Raw genomic sequence first — 23265 nt, 5'->3', positions numbered from 1 at the left:
CCAGAAATCCTAATCCAAAGTCATAAGACTAGGTAGGTGCTTGCAAGAACTCACTAAAACTTCAAAAGAAACCTGAAAAACAACCTCCTCAAAGAGTCCCATCCCTACCTGTTAGACGTCTAGAGAACACTCATGGCTATAATTAGGAGAGTGTCCCTTTAAGGTATTTCCTCTAGTCAGCATATACTACAAATTCTCTCAAGATTCACCGGAGCTTGCAGTTGCAACCCATTGGCTGATACCACAAGAACAGCCCATCTGAGTATCACAGCTCTAGCGCTATGAAGTGGTGACATGTCACAAGCCAGCACATTACAAACCATAAAAATATAAAAAGTAAACTTCACACTTGATTGGCCCTATGATTTACAGCAGACAAGCAGCAAAAAAAATCAGATTTTAAAATCACATGAATTTCATGTGCCCTTCTGACTAATTATGATGTTCTCAAGTAAAGTCTGAACTCACTCACCTTAAGGGAAAATATGAAGGTTTTTCATGTCTGGCACAGGATGCAACTGGAATGCCTAGGACTCCATTCCTATTATGTTGTCCCACATTATCTGCATCTCCACTTTTATTTGTAACGCACCACAATGTAAGTGAGTAAAGATAAACACATGTTTCTCATCTAAATCATCTGCTGGTTTGAAGCTGCTGCTTACTGTATTCAGTGTCTGTCTTCCACCTCCTCTAAAACTAAAGTCGGAGGACATTTCTGTTTAAGAGAGCAAAGCTCCTAAGATCCTAAGATCTCTGAGTTTCAAAGTTAACTAATTGCCATTTGGAAGCAAACTTTTCACATAGGTAACTATATAAATCTATCAAAGATATTAGAAAGGAAAGTGATAGGAAGTGGAGCCTAACATTTGATATCTAGAAGGACTTTGTGACTTCTGTTTCCCTTTTACCTTTACTATCATATAAGGAAACATATTTGGTTACAGACTTTAATTAAAAATTACATTAACATTATGTCAATATTAGCTGATCACAATTGTGCCCTGTCACTCCTAGAAGGTCCAAGACAGGCAAACATAACATGTATTCTAAAGCTAGGTGAAGACTAAAAACTTCACTTGATAAAGAGGTATTTCCTTACTTACGCTAATGCCACAATCTACATGAAAGAATTAACAAATAGTTTTAACAAGCAAAATAAGAACATAATTCATCGTGATCAAAGTCTTCATCCTTGAGAGCATCAGCAAGTTCCAAGTTTCACTGCGCACAAAGAGTTCTCATCTGCTAGCTCTTGTATAACTTGTTGGAAACATAAAGAACCTATTGTGCTGAAACCCAGTACTGGTCAGGGGAATTCACAGGATTCACTGTGGGAGCTTAACACGAGGATCCTGAGTCCATGCAGCAGTCAGCCCGATCGTTTGGATTCCGGTGCCACACTAACTAACCTAAGTAGGAATACAATAGACAGCACGAGGAGTAAATGTCTGAGACCCAACACCGATGTTTTGAGCTTACCCCCAGCTACCTGCCCCTATGTTTTAGTTTTGGCTGGCGTGCCCGCTCTTCTAAGGTACCAGAGGAAGTCTTGGGTTGACCTTCGCAACAAGACTGTGGACTGGTTAATCAAACACAAAAGGTTTCACCCATCCAACATGAATGAGATCCTTATGGTCCGCAGAATTGGGCAAGTCGGTAAATCCCCTAAAAATATCGATGGTGACTGTATTGTGATCAATGTTCACAGGCCCCATGTGGTTCACTGCATATTAAGTTTCTGTGAGCAAACATTCATTCAGAGTCCCAGAATTTGTGTGCTCCCCTTGGGCTACTTTTACAAACCGCAACTTGGGCTCACTGCCAACTTGGCTGCATCAAGCTCTATCCCTGTATCCAATGGGTTTCAGGCCCTATCAGACCTGGATACACAGGATTGACAACCATCGCCACCTGAACATGGACCTCACCCCCTGGAAGATTCTCAGGTTTTTGTACCCTTTCCTTCTATTGATGCAACAGATGACCAGCAACCCACATTTATAGCTAAGGTTGATACAGATTTGAGTATCTTGACCTGGAATGTAGCAGGCATCCAGCCGAGGCTTAGTGATCCGGCCTGGCTACGTTTAATAAAGGACAAGGTCATAGTTATTTTTCAGGAGACCTGGGCCACTCAAGAATTACATATTAACAGGTTCCATTGCTATAACATCGTAGCCCCTACTCCCAAATTGGTCGTCCCTCGGGGGGCTTATTGATTGGGATTAATATTGCTGCCGGAGGCAGCATCAAGGTTCTTCCAACTAACAGTTGCAATTTTCCAGTTTTACTGTATAAAAGAAGAGTCTCTTTCTATTTGATTAACTTTTATAATAATGATTTTAACGATATCCCCAATGGAAACTTTATTAAGCTCTTTGACTTTTTTTCCCATCTTGACTCCCAGCAAGAATCAGCCAAAATTACTGGCATCCTTTTGGGGGGTGATTTTAATGCGAAATGAACAGATTTACCACATAGCCCAGGGTCTCATAATCCTAGCTCCACCTGCCGCAGGGGTGTAGAGTTGGCTATGTTTCTGAGTACGCATAATTTCACCAATACCATGGACATCGTGGGTGCAACACACACAAATAATAATCCTGTGCCAACATTTAGAGGAATGGGGTGTTTTTCCACCATAGGTTTTGTCTTTATATCTCCCCTTCTCGCAGACCATATAATGGAAGCAGAAGTTATCGACACGAGTCAAGGGGACCATAACCCAATTAAAATAGGGTTGAGATTAGCCCCCCGGCCCATGCTCTCCTCTGAATGTGGAGCCAGGAATTTAACACCATCTACCGATAATTTGAGATTGATATGGAGGGCATTGATAATAATGAACTGTTTCAGACAGTGGCAAAGGATAGCATGCACCTCATAAATTCATGCCTATCAGCCCAAGACCCATTACCTGAAACTGTCTATGATTTTAATAAACATTGCCTAGCTATTAAAACCCTTTTGTTAAAACCCATTTCCTTTGTGAAACACGGCCCCAGATGGTTCGATCACGAGTGCTCTGAGGCAAATAAATAATTACGCAGAGCCCTATCATTTAACCCAAGGTGTAATCTTGACGTGAAATCGGCTAGGCTGAGGTATAAAACCGCAATCTCTAATCGGAAAGGGAAAATTTTAAAAAATCGCTGGGAGGCACTAGTAACAGCAGCTAACATTAAAAAGGGCGATACGTTTTGGTCAGCTGTGAGGGATCTGCGATCCATGGGGTAGCTTCTCACTCCCATTAGCTGCACCATTGCTAGTGAATCGTGGGAAAATCCCCTCACAAAAATGTATGCCGCTCCCGTACAAGAGGCGGACTACTATGAGCCAGGGCCTCTAATTAGAATACAGATAACCCTTTCCGAGGTGGAAGAAGTGATCCAACAGAGTGTGGGCAACAAAGCCCCTGGACCAGAAGGGCTGCCTATTGACCTCATTAAATGCAAACCAGACTTTTGGGCGCCTCTTCTTTTAAATATTTTTAATAATCTAATGCATGCTCCATTACCCAGTTCCTGTTCCACAAGCATTATTGTCCCGATCTATAAAAAGGGGGACCGTTCCCAACCCAGTTGTTATAGGCCCATCTCCCTAATTGACAATACCCTAAAAAATTTGGGTAGAGTCCTAAATAACAAGACTCTTGAGTGGTCTGAGGAAAACAGTATTTTAGATCCCTGTCAACTGGGTTTTCGAAGTAAGGTTGGCACCAATGAACAGTGCCTAAATCTTAATCTCATCCCGGGCAAATATACCATTGCGCGGGCCTCACCAATCTATTTGGCCTTTATGGATTTGATCTCCGCTTTTGACCTTGTCAATAGGTCAAAGCTCTGGTCTATCCTCTTGGCCTATGGATTGGATAAGTTCCTGGTGTACTTCTTAGCACAGCTTCATAAAGATCTCAAAGCCCGGGTCAGGATAGGGTGCGGGAGTGAGGTCCTGAAGCCATTAATGTAGGTAGGGGGGTCAGGCAGGGTTGTGTTCTGGCTCCCCTCCTTTTTATCATCTACCTTAACGGACTGAATAAAACACTAAAATCACTGACCCAAGACGTTCCAAAAATTAATGGAAAAACACTCCCCGCACTACTGTATGTGGATGATGCGGTCCTTATGGGCCGCTCTCCAAATTCCTTACGCACTCTAGTGCAGGGCTTTGTTAAATATATGGACAGCCTGGACTTACGCACTAATTTCAAAAAGTCTTTTATAATGTCTAGTGGGCCTAGGAAACGTCAACTCAGCTTTATATCAGTGGGTAATCAGAAGTTGCCGAGCACCAGCACCTTTCCTTACCTTGGAGTGGTCTTTGTTGCGAATGGCTCCTGGACTGAACATATGGCTCACTCCAGGAACAAGTTCTCAAAGGCCACCAACTCGATTCTCAGTCATCCTCGTCCAAAAAGAACTGGTGCTATCTTAGCAATTAAAAAAAAAAATTATCTCAATGTGTGCCAACAGCCACCTATGGCGCTGAGGTTTGGGGTATTGCTAGGAGTACCTGCATTCAACAGGAAGCGAATAGATTTTGCAGGAAGCTACGAGGAGTCCCAATCTCCACACCTCAATACACTTGCCATAGGGAACTTAACCTAAACTTTATTGAAGATTTTATTAGGGCCTGCCCCGCCCTCTTCTGGTAATCCGTTTGGAAAAACCCAGCTGCATCCCTTACGAGAGAGATTATCAGTGATTGTATAGGATGCGAGAAAGGGATGGATATCCCTTGGCTGTCAGGGGTGTTTCAGAGCTTATGCAGCATTAACAAGGGAAGTATCTTTACAAATCCTAGCACAGCAGTGACCATGAATAAAAATGAGTTCAGGAGTGCGCTCTATTCGCTATGCAGAGCGGAAAGGTTTGAAAAGGAATCTAAAAAATCCCTTGTTCATAGCTATATGGCTATTGAAAACCCTGTACACCCATTGGTTAACTACCTCACTCGGCCTATGAGACATTGGGAGAGGAGCCTTCTATTCCACCTAAGGGCAGGCATCATGTTTTTCCCTTGGTCACCACTCTGACCATGATCACCTACCCTGCCCGTGTGATGATCAAAGTGGCCAGTCTATATTGCACTTTTTGTTTTTTTCTAAATACTATTTAAAGTACATTAAGTGGCTCTTAACCCCATATTTTAAAAAGCTCACGCCCATCAGTTTGGTAAATGCTTATTTGAGGTTGCTTATTTTGGATGATGAAGAGCTGGTTTTTCGCACAGGCATTTTCTTGAGAATTGCCGTTCGAGCACGTCAGATGATGTCTAATCTTTGAGCTTTTCCACTATTTATTTATGAATTTTTATATGAATTTTTAAGAATATTGTAAATCGTATGTTGCTAATGGATTTTATTATGATTCTCTTGTCTGTATATTTTTAATCTGTTTGTTGCTCTTCTTTTATGGATATGATGTTATCCGAATAAAGTGCCTTTGAACCTTGAGAGCATATATTGGCTAAGATATAGGGAAATCACATGGGCACTACTGGAAGGCTTTGACAATAGACACAATATCAATTTCCTTACAATAATTGAATGTTCAAATAAGCAAAAGAAGAATTTTCAAATGATCAAAAATATTTCTTGCCATGTTGGACAGTTTTTCAGAACACTCAATATTTTTCTGAAGGAATAGCTGGATTATTTCAGATCAGCATAGTAAAGATCCAGTTGGAGATTGTACAAGACTGAACAATTCCATCTCTTTAACCAGTTGCCTAAAAGGCATCCTTCAGCTACAATGCTAAATAAATTTCAAGCTGTCTCTGTGAAAATCTGATTTAGTACCATATTCAGAATCAAATAAGACTCTCTCAGGAACCTCTACGAATTAGCCTCCTTGATTTTTGTAAATTCATTTTACATCACAATAAAATAAATGGGCAAAACAGACTCAGCTTACATATGACGTTCAATCAAACCAAAAGAAGTCCATAGCACAGCAACAAGAACAACATTTATAATATAGAATAAAAATATCAACACTGTAAATTTAGAAATCCGGGCATTCCCCATGATCTTGATCTCAACTACAAAACCTTGAAATGTTGAATCATTGAAATGTTCTTACTCATTGTAACTTTCACCTTAGAATTGATTATTGTTTATCGATAACTGTTCCAGCACATTAAAATCAGTAGTAGTGAGCCCCTATTTAAAACACCTGACCTCAACCATTCTGATACATTCAACCATCTAACAATTTCACTTTTGCCAGTCCTCTCTATAATACTATTATGAACTGTTGTCCCTCAAATTCAGAATTTCCTTGAATATTCAACTTTCCCTGTCACTTTTTCGCCAATTTCGAGTCCTACAGGGAAGCAATAAGTAATGCATGCAGACAGTGTAAAATGATTTCATATGATTCTATTTTAAACACTTTCTGCAAGAAAAAATCAAAGAGGAAGTTGGAAGGTGCACTCATTCCGAAGTCAATGAGGCAGCGTAAACAGTTATTCCTTCCTCTTTGATTTTGGCTTTCATTTGACACCCCTGGACGGCGGGTGCAAGAAGAGATTGCACCACCATACTAATTGGTAGTACATATGGACTGGAAGTGCTTAGCAAAAGAGAGATCCTGGATTTGGGGGGTTTAAGTGGTTTATAGTTTCACTTTCTTTGGCAATAGTCTAATAAAACCCTGTCCTGTCTTGGTAAACGTCGTCTGTGTCTTGGTATGTAATTTTAAAACCACACATTTGGTGGCATCTTGTTGTTCTGTCTATTCAGTCCATGCAAAATTCTTGCACAACTAAATCTTGAAAGCAGTCTGATTGCAGTGAGGGCTTTCATTGGGTCTTACCTAGCTTTGACTCAATGGACTCGCTCTCTCTTTGTTCCACTTGGTAGCTTGCAAACAAACTCCAACTGATTCAAAACATAGGCACCATAGCAGTATTTAATCTAAAAATTGCGAGTCCCAATCCATGAAATGCATTGGCACCTTACGCAGTATTTTATTCAATGTATTTGGAATTATCGATCATACCATTTACCATACAGCTCCACCTCATCTGCTGCTCAACACACAACCAGTCAATATCTAATATGTGTTCCTCACTGGAAGTGCCGTAGGCAACTCTTTCTTTTAATTGTTCCCGCCTGCCCAGTATAGTACGGAACACTCATCTTTATGTTCTTCGAGCAGAAAGTTCCTGGGGCTACCAGAAAAAAATTAAAGACTCATTTGTTACAGCTTAACTTTACAAAAGTTCTTTAATCCGCTTTCAGTACTGGAAAACCAAATGATGTTTTTCAAACTCTGCCAAAAATACTTAAATTGCTATACCATGCCACTAAACACATCTTCTTTAAAATACAATGGACACCATAGTTCCTGCAAACTATTGTGCTGGGAATGAAAGTCCCTCACTTGATAATCGACCATAATATGAGTGCCCCCGCAGCAGTGATAGCTGGATCTCTGGTAACAATTGTTGGTCATGGGCAGATACAAATCATGTGTATGCACCATGACCTAGGCCAGTCCCACGGATTGTAATTTTGCTTGAACCAGGAGGGGCACCCAAAGTGCTACCCTTGGGTGGTGGAAAGTGACTGCCTCCACCTGCAGTTAAGCAGTGTAGGTGAATTGTTGGCAGCATACTGTGATTTCAGTATTAGTAATCAGTAGAGTAAACAGGGCTGTGTCACTGTAGTGGTTCAGTACAGGCGAGCCTGCATGCGTGTAACTTCGTGTGCGCATGGATGTATTTGTGCCTGCGAAGGGCACCATGCATGAAAGGTACTAGGTTCTATTTTGGGAGACCCAGGCCTATTGGAGGAGCATAAGGAGATAGAGGAACCCCCAGACAGATTGTTGGATTCTGCCTTCCTGGGGGTTGGGTTGGACACACACTGGAGGAAGGAAGAACCATGCTCTTTGTGCACTTCAAAAGAAATCTTTGATTCTAAGAGATGTCACTGATCAAAGCTGGTCAAAGGGACCTAGAGAGCAGCGGTTTGTCTTTGAGACTATCAGATCTGGAGACACTCTTGCTATGACAAACTGTTCTATGAAGTAACAGCACAACAGTGGTATGTGCACTCCAAAGTGGGCAACCACCAGAAGACGAACTTTAAAGACATGGGCACTAAATCATATTTGTGTCTGGAAATGAATTATAAAAGGGGGACCTTGAGACTCTCATATTGCCATACTGAAGCTGTACATCAGCATGGAGATACTCAGCACATGTTCTGCCTGTTTGGACCTGGACTGCGTTCTAGGGTCTGTCACTCTCCCTGATGGGTGAGGCAATCTCACAAAAGAATTAAGACCACTCGTCCTAGAGCCAGGAGCACCAAATTCAGCCTGACCAATAACTAGCAGACCCTTTGAGGAATGGGAGAATGCATAGAGGGAGTGAGGTCCAGTGGGGATACTTTAGAATGGAGAGTGAAATTCGGGTCCAAGTCGGGACCACAGCACTGATCAGGCCCTCCACCCTGGTGCATTGTTCATGACCCCTATATGCCAGGCAGGGCATGGTAAAGGTTAAGGGCCATTGCCTTGTTGCAGTGATATGGAGAGAGGGCTGTCACTCTGTGATGATTTGTGACATGAAGACAGACACTGCCTTAGCTGCTGATTGCAACCCCTGTATGCCAGGTAGGACCCCAGGAAATCTTAAGGGCCATTGCCCAGGTGCAGCATTGTGGAGAAGATAGTGCCATCGCTTGTACAGCAATGTGATCCAAGAAGGGACGCTGCTTAAGTACGTGGCTTGTGATCCCCGTATGCCATGAGAGGACAACACTGAATCTTGTGGGCCATCTCCCAGTGCAGAGTTGTGACCTGAAGAGGGACGCTGCCTTAAGTGCTTGGAGTGCAAATTCAGTATGCCAAGTGGGAGCCACGGAGGAAGCGGAGGACCAATTTGTGTGTTTTGGGTGCCACGGGAGCTAGGAGCTGCTACTGTGTGATCGGAATTTGTGTAGGAACCCAGGTCAGCCGTTGGAGACCCGATATATAGTGTGCTGGGTGCACCTCAATCTAAGAGAAATAAACAAATTCAAGCACTGTGAATATAGGTGTGGGGTTGAGTAGGATGGTCGTGGGGACTGCAGAGTTCTCCCTAGTGAGGTTTCTACTTTTCGATGTTTTTAACAATAATATTTAGAAAGTATTCTAAAGTGTTTTTGTGCAAAGCATGCACTGTTGATGTGATTACAATCGGCATAATCACTTTGCTATCTTGCGTATTGGGAAAAATAATAGATGGGACAATTAAATAGATAAATATCGTACATTTGCACAATTCAAACTACTAAGAGCAGCACACAATATTCAAAAAACTGTATCCATAAACACTCATATAATCTATGAACACACTACTCAAAATCCTATAAGCAAGCGAATGTACAATTGAATTTACCAGGTATGAGACACATATATTTTAATAATTACGAAGTGACGTCTGTGCTGGTCAACAAGGTTTGCTGGGGAGGTCTTTTTTATGTAAAAGAAAATCAACATCAACATGCATTGTTTTATTCGGTTAGCTCGTATTACAATAATTACAATGCAGGTCTCAGGATGAGACCAAACATGCCTTCTTAGCTAGTAACAAAAAATATTAATGTGTTGATCATAGGTATTTTCTCTGCATGATCACATACTGTTTTGTTTTGGATTTTTTGCTGTTTGTAAAGGTTTTTTTCAACTGAACTTTTTGTCAATTACATTTTGTTAATGAGAACGTGATAAAAAGCATTAACGCCCAGAGGATCTCTTGGTGCTGTAGCTGTGCAAAAGGAGGAAACCCTTGATGATACTTAGACTGACAGTACTGAAAACAGCCAAGTTTTAAGGAATTTCCTGAAATGGCGGATGGTTATGAGCTTGTGAACAATGCTCAATCCTTTGAAAGAGATGTGATCCTGAACTGGGAGCCAGTGTAAAGATTTAAGAATGGGAGATGAGGATCTAAGCCTCTGTACTATGGTACCCATACATGCTGTTTATTTTTGGATGCCTGCAAAGACCTAATTAAAGATATTTTATTGCTGGGGAAAGGCTATTGCAGTAATCCAAAGGGGAACCAATCCGAGCTGACTTGTCTGAGCACTTACCTTTCTCCCTACTTTTTTTGAAAAAAAGATTTTTAACTTTGCTTTTCGCCTGAGAACACAGAATTCGCCCGACATATTGAAGCATATAACGGGTTACCCATAAAACGCAACCAATCAAATGTTATATTAAAGTATTCCTAAACGGACACATGCTTTCCACATACCCAGTATCAGGTGGGGACACACATACAATTCAGAGTACAATGTGAACGTTTTAAAAATAATGCATGGCTACTTAAGTACACATACTTGGACAAAGGAAATACTCAAACAATCACCATGGTAACCGCACCCTTAAAATAACCATGTAAAAGCACATATATAATTATATGCCTGTATTACTCAAATGTCCATGCAAGGACACAGTTCAAATATAGCCATACATCAAACCAATTACTATTAAAAACACCTGGGAACACTCAAGCTGTTAAAATAATTATGAACATGCAAGTGTACTATTTAACAACCGTATATTAACATGCTGTTTAACTATGTATGGACATCTTACTATTGAAAGAGCCATGTGTGTGCAAACATATGACTCAAACACTAAAAATGTACACATTCAACTATTCCACTAGTTAAGCAGGCATATTCTGTATTCAAAGGATTATGAAGTGCACGCATATTACTAAAATAAACAAAACTATATCCATGAATTACTCAAATATCGTTTATATGATCACATTCTAAAAATACTGTGTACTATTCACATAACGAGGAACTGCAGATATAGGGACTTATTCACAAGCACCATTTTGTAATATGTGCTACAGTTGTACTACTCACATACTTCAAAATGCTATTCACTATCCTACATGCGGAGGTCTCCACCTCTACTGCTCCAATCTTTTGAGTGCAGTGATCTCCGATCCAATTGCAGAGATCTGCACATATGTATGCATACGTTTTAGTAGTAAAGGGAGGAGTGGCTAGAAACTGGAGAATACTTACTACAAAATAGAAGGTAGTTTAGGGAGGAGCAGTAAGCAGTTAGGGGTTTAGGTAGAGCTAAGGAAGGGATTAGGGTGGAACATGCGCCCCCCACAAAAGAGTAAGCGCATTTTTATTCACAAACTGCACTTGTTAAATCCAGCACCACACACGGCCAACCACTGGAAGTGCAACACGCTCCCACAGAAAATGGAGGTAGGGATTTAAAATAAAACCCTATGGGAAATAATGTTGAAATACATTTATTTTGAATTTAAAGAAAATAAAAAAGACATTTTAGTGTTCAAAAAGTAGAAATAAATACATATATAAATTTAAATAATGTATTTTTTCATAAAATGTTTTAATAAACTTTTTCAATTTGAAAATAAATGTCATTTTTTTCACTGCTAAATGTATTCAAATTAATTCTATACATACAGTTTTGTAATTATAATATATAATAAATATGAACATTTTACATTAGGTTGTATTTTTAAAAAAGAAATGCTTAAAAATCTATTTAATTTAATGTATTCAAATTAATTGAATATTTAATTCACAATTAAGTTAATTGAACGGAAGCATATTTTTTGTTCTACATTTAACATGAATATATAACATTAATTTACATTAATATTTATCGTAAAAAAAATTTTACTATTTTTTTAAGTTTAACAAACTTTCTTGAACTTTTTTTTTTTTTACTTTCTCCTTTACTTTACTATAAGTAGATATTTGCCTGTGTTGCAGAGACCTGTGTCTATGTGTGAGAAAAGCTACTAGTAGTAACTTTACACTCGTAAATTTGGCTTCAAAGCCTTGTTTCAAGAGTGGAAACATGTAAGTCTATACTAATGTTAAACTGAATAGACAAAACTAATAAAGTTACTCAATCTGTAAGAGTAAATGTACACATGTAGGTATTGCTCATGTGTAAATTTACCTATGTGAATAGACCCCCGAAAATGTTCAAATAGTCACATACGGATATGGATAGAAAGGGTCAAATTCCACAGAAAAAGTGTCATTTAAATCCAAAATGGGTTTCAGGGAATCTCTCACTGAAACTAGATTTTGGGACGGGCAAATCTGCTGAGAATTCAGAATGCAGTGACTCCCTTACTTTTAGGGTTGTACCTTTGGAAGACGAGTGTTTCTTCCCAATGCTCACTTTCACTGGCTTCTCAGTGCTCTTGATTAGGTTTAAGATGTATCTCTACTGCACATCTAGTTGGGAACCGGGACAAAGACCCAGGGCCCGATTCACAGAACTAACTTAAGAAAAAATCCTAAACTTACTACCATTTTGGTATTCACAGAAGGCACTTACTCATTATGGGATTCACAGAAGGCACTTACTCATTTCGGTATTCACAGAAGTTAGGAGACCTAACTTTAATACTCCTAAACTGAGAAAAATCCTAACTTTAAGACTTTCGGTATTCACAGAAGGCATTTTGGAGTCTTAAAGTTAGGAGTCCTAACTTTACGACTCCTAAACTGAGAAAAATCGTAATTTTAAGACTTTCGGTATTCACAGAAGGTATTTAGGAGTCCTAAAGTTAGGACTCCTAACTTCTGTGAATACCGAAATGAGTAAGTGCCTTCTGTGAATACCAAAATGAGTAAGTGCCTTTTGTGAATACAAAAATGGTAGTAAGTTTAGGATTTTGTCTTAAGTTAGTTTTGTGAATCGGGTCCCCAATTTGTATCTCACCATAAATCATACTATCCATAAAAGTGGTCTCTAATGTAGTCTTCTGCTGATGCAGGACATCTGTATGATGGCATCAATGACTGGTGGGTAGCTGTGCATTATTGTTTGATGTGAAAGTATTTGAGGAACTAGTGAGAAGGATGTGAGAGGGCATTTCCAGAGTGCAAGAGATGTGGGCGTACAGGAAGCATAAATTGTATCTTGTAGATGCCATAGTCTCCGTACCCCTCCTGCCTTCAAACCCATAGGATTAAATCTGGGCATCTAACTGCATAACAAACATGCTTAACTTGGGTTGGTTGAGGTGGTGGCAACAGTGCTAAACCTTTGAAATCAGTACCATCCCTGCTGTGGTGTTAGTCCATTGCTAATGGTGATGGGTTCATGACAGCAGTCAGAGATTAACGTTTAAATACACAAAATCCATAAGGTTACAAAATGTCTACTGAACAGAGGAATGTTAAAGGGGTCCAATGTCATGCTACCTATTGTGCCGCCCATTATCCTAGGGTCCCTTGGCTTAAGAATGAGGTTCTGTCCTTTTACTATATGTACACTTAAACAAAAACCCACATTTTATAGAAGCAATCCTCTCATTTATTCCCCCATAAATAAGGTTCACCATAAGGTTATTTCAGGACTCCATGAGGATCAGCAGCAGTCTGCACAGGTGTTTACAAATTCCTTCTGGTCAGCTTCCAAAGGACACAGAGTGACAGCAGCAGCATCTTGAGACCAAGGACCATTTGAGGTTCAGTAAGACCGGACTGAGATGCTGAACTCATGAGAAGCAGATCTAATACTTTATAAATAAGTCAAGGTCCCAAAAACAGCTTAGCACACCGTGGGACCCCAAGAGTTTGGCGCAGCGACCCTGGCTCAACGCCTGCACCACTGCGCCAAATCCGCGCATGGACCACTGGCCATGTTACGAGTTGTAACAGTACAACTCATAATACGGTCGGCGGTCCTTTGGCCTTTCCCATCGCGTTGCATTGAAAACAGGCGCTGCAAAGGGAACGGCCAAAAAATTCCAGCACGGCATGGATGGTGACGACCATGCCGTGCTGGAACTGGGGTGGATACAGCCAGGGAGCACATTTTGTGCCCTCTTGAATGTATCCCCATGGCGGGGGAACATGGGGGTCCTGTAGGGCCCCCTTTGTTCCTGCACTGCCAGCCTTTTATGGCGGGACTCCACCATGAAATGGCTGGTAGCCCAGGAACTCAGAATATGCTGAGCGCCTCTATGTCAGTCCCTGCTCAGCATAATGTGTTGTGGCACTCCTGTGCCACCACCAGGGAATGACTGTTCCCTGGTGCAGCTGGCAGTCAACCGCTGATACGATTTACAGAGCCGTAATTAGCAAAATGGTGGACCTCCAATCCTGCGCCACCGTAAATCTGGTGTTCGCAAGACAGCCAATCTCATAATTAGGCCATGAAATTATACAAGTCTACTTGTCCACCATTTTATTTTAAAGGCATTTTAATTTATATCTCTAGGCTTATCTAATGCCTTTCCTTGCAAGAAACCTAGTGCTCAGGCTGACTAGTATAAAAATGAGCAGCTTTGAGATTTTAGGCAATTACTGGCTAAACTAGATGAGACCAATCAAATTCTAACTTGTAATTTGGGACATGACTGATTGAGACATACAGACCAACATGAATCTCACCCTCTGCTATTCAAACATCCATGTAAAGATCCATTGATTATTTCTGTGCCCATGACCTGCATTAGTGTGACATGGAGCTTGGACTCTCCCTTTCATTCTCTAACTATAAAGTGGCAGGATTTTGTAAAGTGACCTATGAAAGAACCAAGCTGGTGTACAGGGAGCCGGAAAGGAAAGGCTATATGTAGGATGTCGTTTTTTTTCAGACCCCACAAAATCTAAATACTTGTAAAAGGATTGTACAAATATTTTAAACTATATCAGCTTTTAAGAAAGCACAAATGAAGCACTTTTTCTAATACTGAGGTGTGATGGGCACAATCATTTTAATAGAATCAACACAAATCAAGACACCTTATTCAGTGATGTGCAAATGATGATTAGTCATCAAAACCAGATATCCACACATTATTGTTTGTGCTCTATATCGTTTTATCAGTAAAACATCATGTCTGTTCAAATTTAGTGACCATTTCAATGAGAATGTGCTGTCTGTAAATGACAGTGGGCAACCACCCAATGCTTTAGTGATATATTTACGACAGTATGGCCCAAAATGCACACCGGCTGGCTACACACCACACCCAAACCACTCTCCTGCAAATAGCTCATTTGCTACAATTGTTCTTTGATGCTCAGATGTTTCACAATCCATGTGACTTGGTTGATGTAACATTGATGGCAGCAACCCCACTCTGAAAATTGCTCCAGTGCCACAATGCATTCAGCACCTGTGGTGGGGCACAGGAAGCGAGCACTGGCCCCATCTGGCCCTGTTCGAGTGGAACTCAAAATACATCATGGATGGGGGACTAGAGAAAATAGAATACAGGGGCAGAAAGTTCCAAACTCTAGTTCTTCCTGGAAAGTATTGTGCCATTGTGGTTCTAGAAGCAGTATATCAGCCCTACTTGAGGATCTAAGAAGTCATGCCCAGGTATAACATTGTCACAAACCCGTCAGTGCATTATGCACAATGCTTGCATAAGCCAATGGAAAAAGCAAAAGACACACAAATGATGGATGGAATGCGGAACAAATCAAACATTCACCCCCTGTCAAAAGAGATCTGGGTTAAATCCATAGCTCTTTTGCTCACCATGCCACCCCAGTTTAGACCCAGGCATAAGCAAATCAGACTTGACCCTGTTCCTCATGGGAACAGTCCAGTGGAGCTGCTGAGCCAGGTCCTCCCTGGACCAGAGACAAGCATCCTGGGACCGGTTTCCGGGTATCACCCCTCATCAGCCAATGCTGAAATACTCAATGGCAAGCAATGCCCATGCACAGGACACGAGTCCAATAGGTGAAACTCCAACACACAAGCCAGGGGTGTAATAGGCACTCTGACGACTCACACTGCAGACGCAAACCAGGAGTTCATTGTGAACAGTACTGTAAAACCTAAGCGTGTGTAGCACCGACAAAAGCCAAGAATGTCTTCTGCACGGTGCAAATGTATGCCAGGGATGCAGTAAGCACAGAGATGATAAATCAGGGATGACTGTTTCTGACACAAGTCAAAGGTCCAACATCTCTCAGACAACTAGGGATGCATATGACAACATTAACAACAATCAACAAAAGCCAAGTGTTCATTCTATGTAATTTATACAAATCACAGGTGGTAACAGCAACAGCTATCACAAACAAAGGGTGCATAATTCACAATGCAGGAGCAAGACAAGGGTGTTCCATGTATAGTTCAGGCACAAGCCAGGGTGCATCACTCATAGGGCGTATAACGTTGGGGATACACTGTGCACAGCAGCAACATAAACAAACGTTTTGTGCACTGGGAGGACACAAGCTAGGGGTGCCATATACACAGTGTCACAAAAAATCGTAAGAGCATAATGCGAAGCAGGGGTTCACTATGCACATCACTGCCACATCCAGGCGTGCATGCCGTATACTATGAGCTAAAGCCTGGAGTAGATCCTGCATAGTGGCTACACATGCCATGGATGCATAATGCACAATCATGATTTTTTTTAAGTTTAATTAAAATTCTGGTGCAACAGTTGGGCACCCTGCAGACCTTTCACATAACCTGCACAATGCCGGGTGCGCTGGAGCATGAACAGCACCAATTGAAGCAAGGGTAGTATCAAGTACAGCACTGACACAAACAAAGTGTATTATGCACAATTTAGATCAAAGGCACGCGCAGCACCAACACAAATAGGGGCTCGCCACGCACAATGCAAACACAAAGCAGTAGTACTTCCTGCATCGTTGACACTATTCAGTTGTGCACAGCAAAGAGACAAGCCAGGAGTGCAAGATGCACACCTTTCACACAATCCGAGGATGCACTGTGCACAGCACTGGCATAAGCGAGACACTGCACATTCCGCAATACAGTGTGGCAACCTTGAAGTGCAATGTGTACAACACTTACGCAAGCACGAACGCTATTATGCACAGTAATGAGCCAAACAGTAATGCATTGTGCACTGCATTCACATGCCTGCAGTCCACTGTGCATAATACTGAAAAAAGCAATAGGTGTACTATGCACGACACTGAGACCAACTAGAGGTGCGCAGTATTCACACGGTCCCAACTGATCTATGCACAGCATTAACACAAGTCAGAGGTGCATAATGAACGCTACTAACACAAGCAGTAACATGTACCGCAAGTATAAAAACCAAGAGTGTATACTGCATAATAAAATTCCAGGGCAAGAACAACAGCATGCTCAGTGCATAAACAAAGTAGCAGTGCATTCAGCACAGCACTGACACAATTCCGTAGTGCACGCCACTGAAACAATCTATGGGCGCACAACACTGACATAAGGCAGAGGGGCAGTGCAAACAGCACTGGGACAAGCCAGATTTGCCAAGTGTGCACCAGTCACAGGAGCTGCACAACACTGAAATGCTTCAAAGGGGCACTGTGCATTGTGAGACAATTTAAGGTGCATTGTGCACAGCATTCCCACAAGTCAGAGCTCTATTGTGTGCAACTGTGAGACAAACGTGGTGCAGCATTCAAGTATGCCTGATGTGCATAGTTCACAGCACTGAGACAAGGGGCACTGTGCCCAATACGTACACAAGCCTGACGTGAATAGTGTGCACCACTGATACAAGTCAGAGGAGCACTATGCACAGTACAGGGATGAGCTAGATGTATACTGTCTGTCACATTCATACAATCAAGGGGTGAATTGTGGGCAGCACTAAACAAGCCAGCATAGAGTCCTGTGCAGCATTGACACAACCCAAAAAAAGGAGCATGGTTCACCATTTAGGGCCAGGGCGGGCACAGTACCAGCATGGATAGGGACTCACTGTGCAAAGTGCGCATTCAAAGTGGCAATGCATTCTGCACAGCACTGCCAATGCAATGTTGCACTTCACTGCGACAGGCCAGGCGTGCAAAGTGCTCAACATTCACACAAGCTAGTGATGCAGTGTGCACAGCACAGGCATATCCCAGAGTGGAACTGTGCAGAACACTGAGAAAAGGCTCAGATTAGTGCGCTCTGTGCAGCATTCACACAAGCCCGAGCTGCATTGTGCACAGCACTAACACAAGCCAGATGTGCATTGTGAACAACACTGACACAAGCCAGAGACACATTTTTTAACTTTACAGAGAAAAGCCTGATGTGTGCTATGCACTTCACACAATCAAACAAGTCATGTACAGCAGGGGCACAAACCAAGCATGCATTTTGCACAATTTAGATCCAAGACAGGCACAGCACCAATACATATAGAAACTCACCATGTGCAGTGCACACAAGAAGTAGTGGTGCATTATGCACAATACTGACGTAATTCAGTGGTACACTGTGTCCAACCCACAAGTAATCCAGGGTGCACTGTGTACAGCAGTCACACAAACCAGAGCTGCATTGTTTGTGGCGCTGACTTAAGCCAGAGGAGAACTGTGCACAGCACTGAAACAAGTTAGTGATGCATTGTGCACAGCATCCACACGACTTGCTGCGCTCCTGCCTCGGTGCCCGTGCACAGCAATGACACAAGCTGGAGAGATGCACTGCAGAGAACTGAGACAAGTTAGAGATGGGTCGTGCACACTATTCACACAAGGCTGGGCGCACTATGGCACAGCACTAACACAAGCCATGCAGGCAGTATAGACAGCACCAACATAATCTAGAGGAGGCAGACTGAGCACAGACAGAGACGCGCTGGATCATGTGCATAGTGCCTATATAGGTAACACTCTCCACCTGTGCAGAACTTAGCATGCACAATGGAACAAATGATTACACAACACAATTTTTCGTTGGAAAAAGTTTGCTGCAGGTTTATTCCATACAAAAGCATGCAACATGGTGGGTTAACTTACGGGTGATCCAAGGGCAGGCAGCGGTGACTAACCTACACTGCCCTGCCCGCCTGACGAGCCAAATTACACTGTGGCCAACCCAATCAGTGCTACCAGTTATGATGGGATACCCCTGGATCCCGTGGACCACTGGTCCACCACTTTACTCACGCCCTTTTCTGGGCGGAGCGTTGCAAGGCAAGCCCCCGGTTGTTCAGGCATACAACTGCCCAAAGGACTAGCGGGGCGCCGCCGATTCTCCTCCGCATGTACAACTGCAAAGAGGGCGCCAGATAGGTGGGGGCAGGTATAAATACCTTTCCCCAACCCTCTCTGTGCCGGAAATGACGCGGCCTGCGCTTCGGGCTGTAGGACTCCTCCCCAGGGTCCCAAGAACTAGAGGTGTTGATGTGCCTAAGTGGCACTAAGTTGGCCGCCCTTTTAGGTGGCCCACTGCGTGAGCCGCGGACAGACGCACAGTATTCACACAACCCCATGGTGCATCGTGGGCAGCACTAACACAGGCTGGGCAGGGCCGTGCACAGCACTGCCATAAACTAAAGGTGCACTATTCACAGTTTCCACCCAAGACAGGCTCTACATCGACAGAAATACGGAAACACACAGTGTAGCAGTGCACTGAGCACAGCACTGGCACAATCCAATGGAGCATTGTCCACAGCACTGAGGGCAAGCCAAGGGTGCACCGTGCACAACAATCACACAAATCTGAGGTGTACCGGGCACAGCTCTGAGACGTGCAGCTGCATATCACACTGCACTGAGATCAGCAAGCATTCATTGTGCACAGCACTCACCCCAGCCTGAGGTGAACGGTGCACAGCAATGAGCAAACTGGTGTACTGTGCATAAGCATCCACAGAAGCCCAAGGCCCACTTTGCACATCACTGTCATAAATGAGAGATGCCCTGTGTACCGCACTGAGGCAAGTTAGAAGTGCGCTGTGAACAGCATTTTCACAATTTCATTGTGTATCACACTAACAGGTAGTGGACCTCTGCCAACAGCACCGAGACAAACCAGTGGTGCATTGTGCAAAGTCTTCCCACAATTCCTTTTTCACAGTACTACTATGTCTCAGGGCTTCATTTTGCACAGCGCTAAAACCATCTAGAATTCTGTTATTCACACAAGCCTACGGTTCACTGTGTAATGTACCGAGGCAAGCTAGTGGTGCATTGTGCAGCACTATGCACAGCAATAACATAAGCCAGTGGTTCACTGTGCCCAACACGTACACAAGGTAGGGGTGCATTTTGCACAGCGCTCACAATAGCCTGGGATTTATTGTGTGCTTCACAAACTTAAGCCATGGATGCATAGTGAACAACGTGAACACGTTAACGGTGCATTTCCCACACTGATTTGTGCACACTGCTGAGAAGAGTCAAGGGGTCATCGTGAGCCTGCGCTGACACGAGACAGCGGTGTGTACCCCAGGCCCATAAGATAACTCCACCCCATCACAGCACTCTGCGTTGCCATGGGAAAAAGATAACGGCATTTAGTAAATAAATGATGGGTGCTGGGTACCTGGCTCCAGAAGTGGAGAAAATGGGAGGGCTGAAGACCTGCGGGAATGGAGCGGCAGGAAAGTAGGACCGGAAGAACAGACTGTGAATGGTGAGGTCTGGCCTTTCATATACTTTGCAAGGATGATGTTGGGGTGGTGAGTGATTTCCCGTCACCCCTCCGTAGTCTGGTGCTGGGCTGGCATGATTACATTCCTTCCTCCCCTCCTGAGACCCCATGAATGGTATACCCCTAGGTATGGCCCGAGCAATGCTCCCCTCTCGCATTGATAAAGCAACCTGGGAGACAGCCATTAGCCCTCGCATCGCCACACCGCTCCGCCGAAGTGAGGGCATTCAAATACCCCCGGGTCTCAGGGCTTTATAAACCGGCCTCACAAACCACGCCTTCTACAGCCTCACGCGGGGAGTGGTGGGTTAGGAATCCACCATAATACTTCATGATGGATACCGTCCGCGCACATCAGTCCCCGAGCTGAGGGGGTGGGAGGCGTATGAAGACTCTGCTCCCCACCCCTTCCCCGCCCCACCCCAAAAAAAGAGGCTTAAGGAACGGGCGTCTGCGGAAAAACAGTGAAGATGGGTCGTCTTTATTCGCAGACCGCGTCGGGGTAGGGGCATAGACGGGGCTCTTCCTACGCATCCAATGACCTCCGCACCCCCACCCCTTAACCTGCAGAACGCGTGACGGCGGCACACACATAATCGGGGACGGTTTACAGCATCCACCGAATCCCCCACGAGCGCTGCCTTCGTCCCTCTGTTCTTCCCAAATGTCTGAATGGAAAACCCTGGGCAGGATTTTTCTTGTGAATGGAGGGTCACGTGACCCAGCCTTTTCCTTCTTTGTCTTCTTCTCAATAAACAACAGGTGAAGAAAATAGAGGACGGGTATAATAAATGCATATATATATATAATATATATATAGAGAGAGTCTGTTTTCATCCAAAGAGTAAGAGATACAATTTTTCAATTTATATACGTGTGTGTGTGTATATATATATGCACACACACATATATGTATATATATGCATATATATATACACAATACACACACACAGAATGAACAGATATAAAAAGCATAAAATAATATACAGATTGGGAGCATGTAAATATGGATGAATGAAGCATTTATGGATGGCCAGAAATGGGTGGATGTCTGGATGGATAGACACATTGAAAGTGCATTGAAAAAATAATAATAAAAAATATATATATATATGTATGTATATATTTGTGTATATATATATATATATATATATATATATATATATATATATATATATATATATATATATATATATATAAAAAAAAATAATGGACCGATAGGGTAAAGTAACCCTCGACGCCAGATGGTGGTTTTGGACCCGTTATAAATTGCCCTCAGCTATCTCATAATACATAAGTCGACCATTATATATTAGCATATATATATATATATATATATATATATATATATATATATATATATATATATATATATATATATATATATATATATATATATATATAAAGAATCACTGGTCCCTGAGACAGAGAGCCATGGTCTGACAGAACATTTCACCTGGCTCCATCAATTGTTGAGGGTACGACACCCACTCCCCTCCCCCGCCTCAGCGCCAGCATCTCCAGGCGGATCCCCACCCAGCCAGATTTTATGACCCGGTTTTCTCCTTTTTTTATGAATGGCTGCGAATGCAAATAAGATTGATTCACAGGCAGATGCCCCCTTTTCCTTTCCTCCATTCCCCTGCTTTCTCCCACCTCCTCGCGGGGAGACAAAATGGGATCCGTTTCCATTCATAAAAAAACACAGGGAGAGAGAAAATCAGATTTCTTGTGAATCGGGTGAAGCCCACAGCCAGCGACATCATTGAGGAAAACAGCAGAAACAGACTGTGTGCACAAAAAAAACACAACATGGTGTTGTGATATTGCACAGTGACCTTGCTGGGGTAGAATGTGAGAAGTTGTTTTCCTGTGCTATTTGTGGTGATTTTTTATAGCGCTACATGCCACAGCAGGGGCGCTTCTGGGCACAAGCCGCTGGGAACGATACAAAAAATATAAGAGAGGCCTGGGGAAAAACAGGGCTGCCTTCGCCCCGTCTCCCCCACAACCAGGCGCCACTCGATATGTTTGCTATTATTGAAAATGGTGCACTTATCTCTGCTTCTGAAGGGAGTGGGATGCAAAATAATAAAGGGCCAAGGGGCGGGGACAGGGGGCATTGGGGTTAAATAGAAGCTTTTCCCATTGCTCATCATTTTGTTTGATTAGAGGCTATTCGTGAAAATTATTAATTTCCTTTTCATGCCCTAGAGGGTGAAAGCAGAATAAAAATGAAAGAGTGGCGGGGGAGCTTGGTGAAAATGTGGAGCACCTATGGGATAAAGGTGTGTATTTTCACCACTCATCCCCTGCCCCTTCTCCTACACGCACGATGTTATCTATTTGGGTTTTGGGGGCTGTTTGGGACCATGGTGCATTTATTCTCTTTGCTGGGTGGCAGGGAGGAGTGCAGAATAACCGATGAAGGGCGTGGGACGGGAAAACGAGGGGAGCGCACAGGGGGAAAAGGGGTGTCTTGGCCAGCCCCACCTCTTCCCCCAGCATCCCAGATGTGAGGCTGCGGTTATCCCTGGAGCCCTGAGTGTCTGTGGTGCCATAGACTGTTCTTGCAGGGCTCACTCACTCGTGGTCCATGGCTGCTCCTGCCTGCCGGGCCGCCTCGGTCTCTGCCTGGGGTCCTCTACTCGCCTAGCGCCTGGGCTTCGGCCTCTTTCCCCTCTTCCTCCATCTCCGCCTGGGTATCATGATGCCGGGGATGCTGCCGAGGATGCTGCTCCGGCATCAGCCATGTTTTCCCCTCCCCTCTTCTTCTTGCTGTGCTGGCTGCCCTGCCTCCTCCTCCTCCTCCTCCTCCTCCCTGGGAGAGATGCCTCTCCCTCCTTCCTCGGCCGCACCTGCT

At 43.1% G+C, this 23265-nt stretch overlaps 1 protein-coding gene across 2 annotated transcripts in view; it reads right to left on the bottom strand.

Moving 5' to 3' along the window:
• Nucleotides 1-23153, bottom strand: part of LOC146798034 (sprouty-related, EVH1 domain-containing protein 2-like) — a 220196-nt gene extending 197043 nt beyond the window's left edge. For both annotated transcript variants that reach the window (XM_085625268.1, XM_085625267.1), the window contains exon 1: nt 22990-23153. In XM_085625268.1, the coding sequence (XP_085481394.1) occupies nt 22990-23000 (11 nt within the window). In that variant the 5' untranslated portion in view covers nt 23001-23153. The remainder of the gene's footprint in view (nt 1-22989) is intronic.
• Between the last annotated feature and the right edge of the window lie 112 nt (nt 23154-23265).

The sequence above is a fragment of the Triturus cristatus genome, chromosome 9, assembly GCF_964204655.1.
Source record: "Triturus cristatus chromosome 9, aTriCri1.1, whole genome shotgun sequence".
In the NCBI taxonomy this organism is placed as follows: Eukaryota; Metazoa; Chordata; class Amphibia; order Caudata; family Salamandridae; genus Triturus; species Triturus cristatus.
This window is presented reverse-complemented; position numbering and strand designations above follow the sequence as displayed.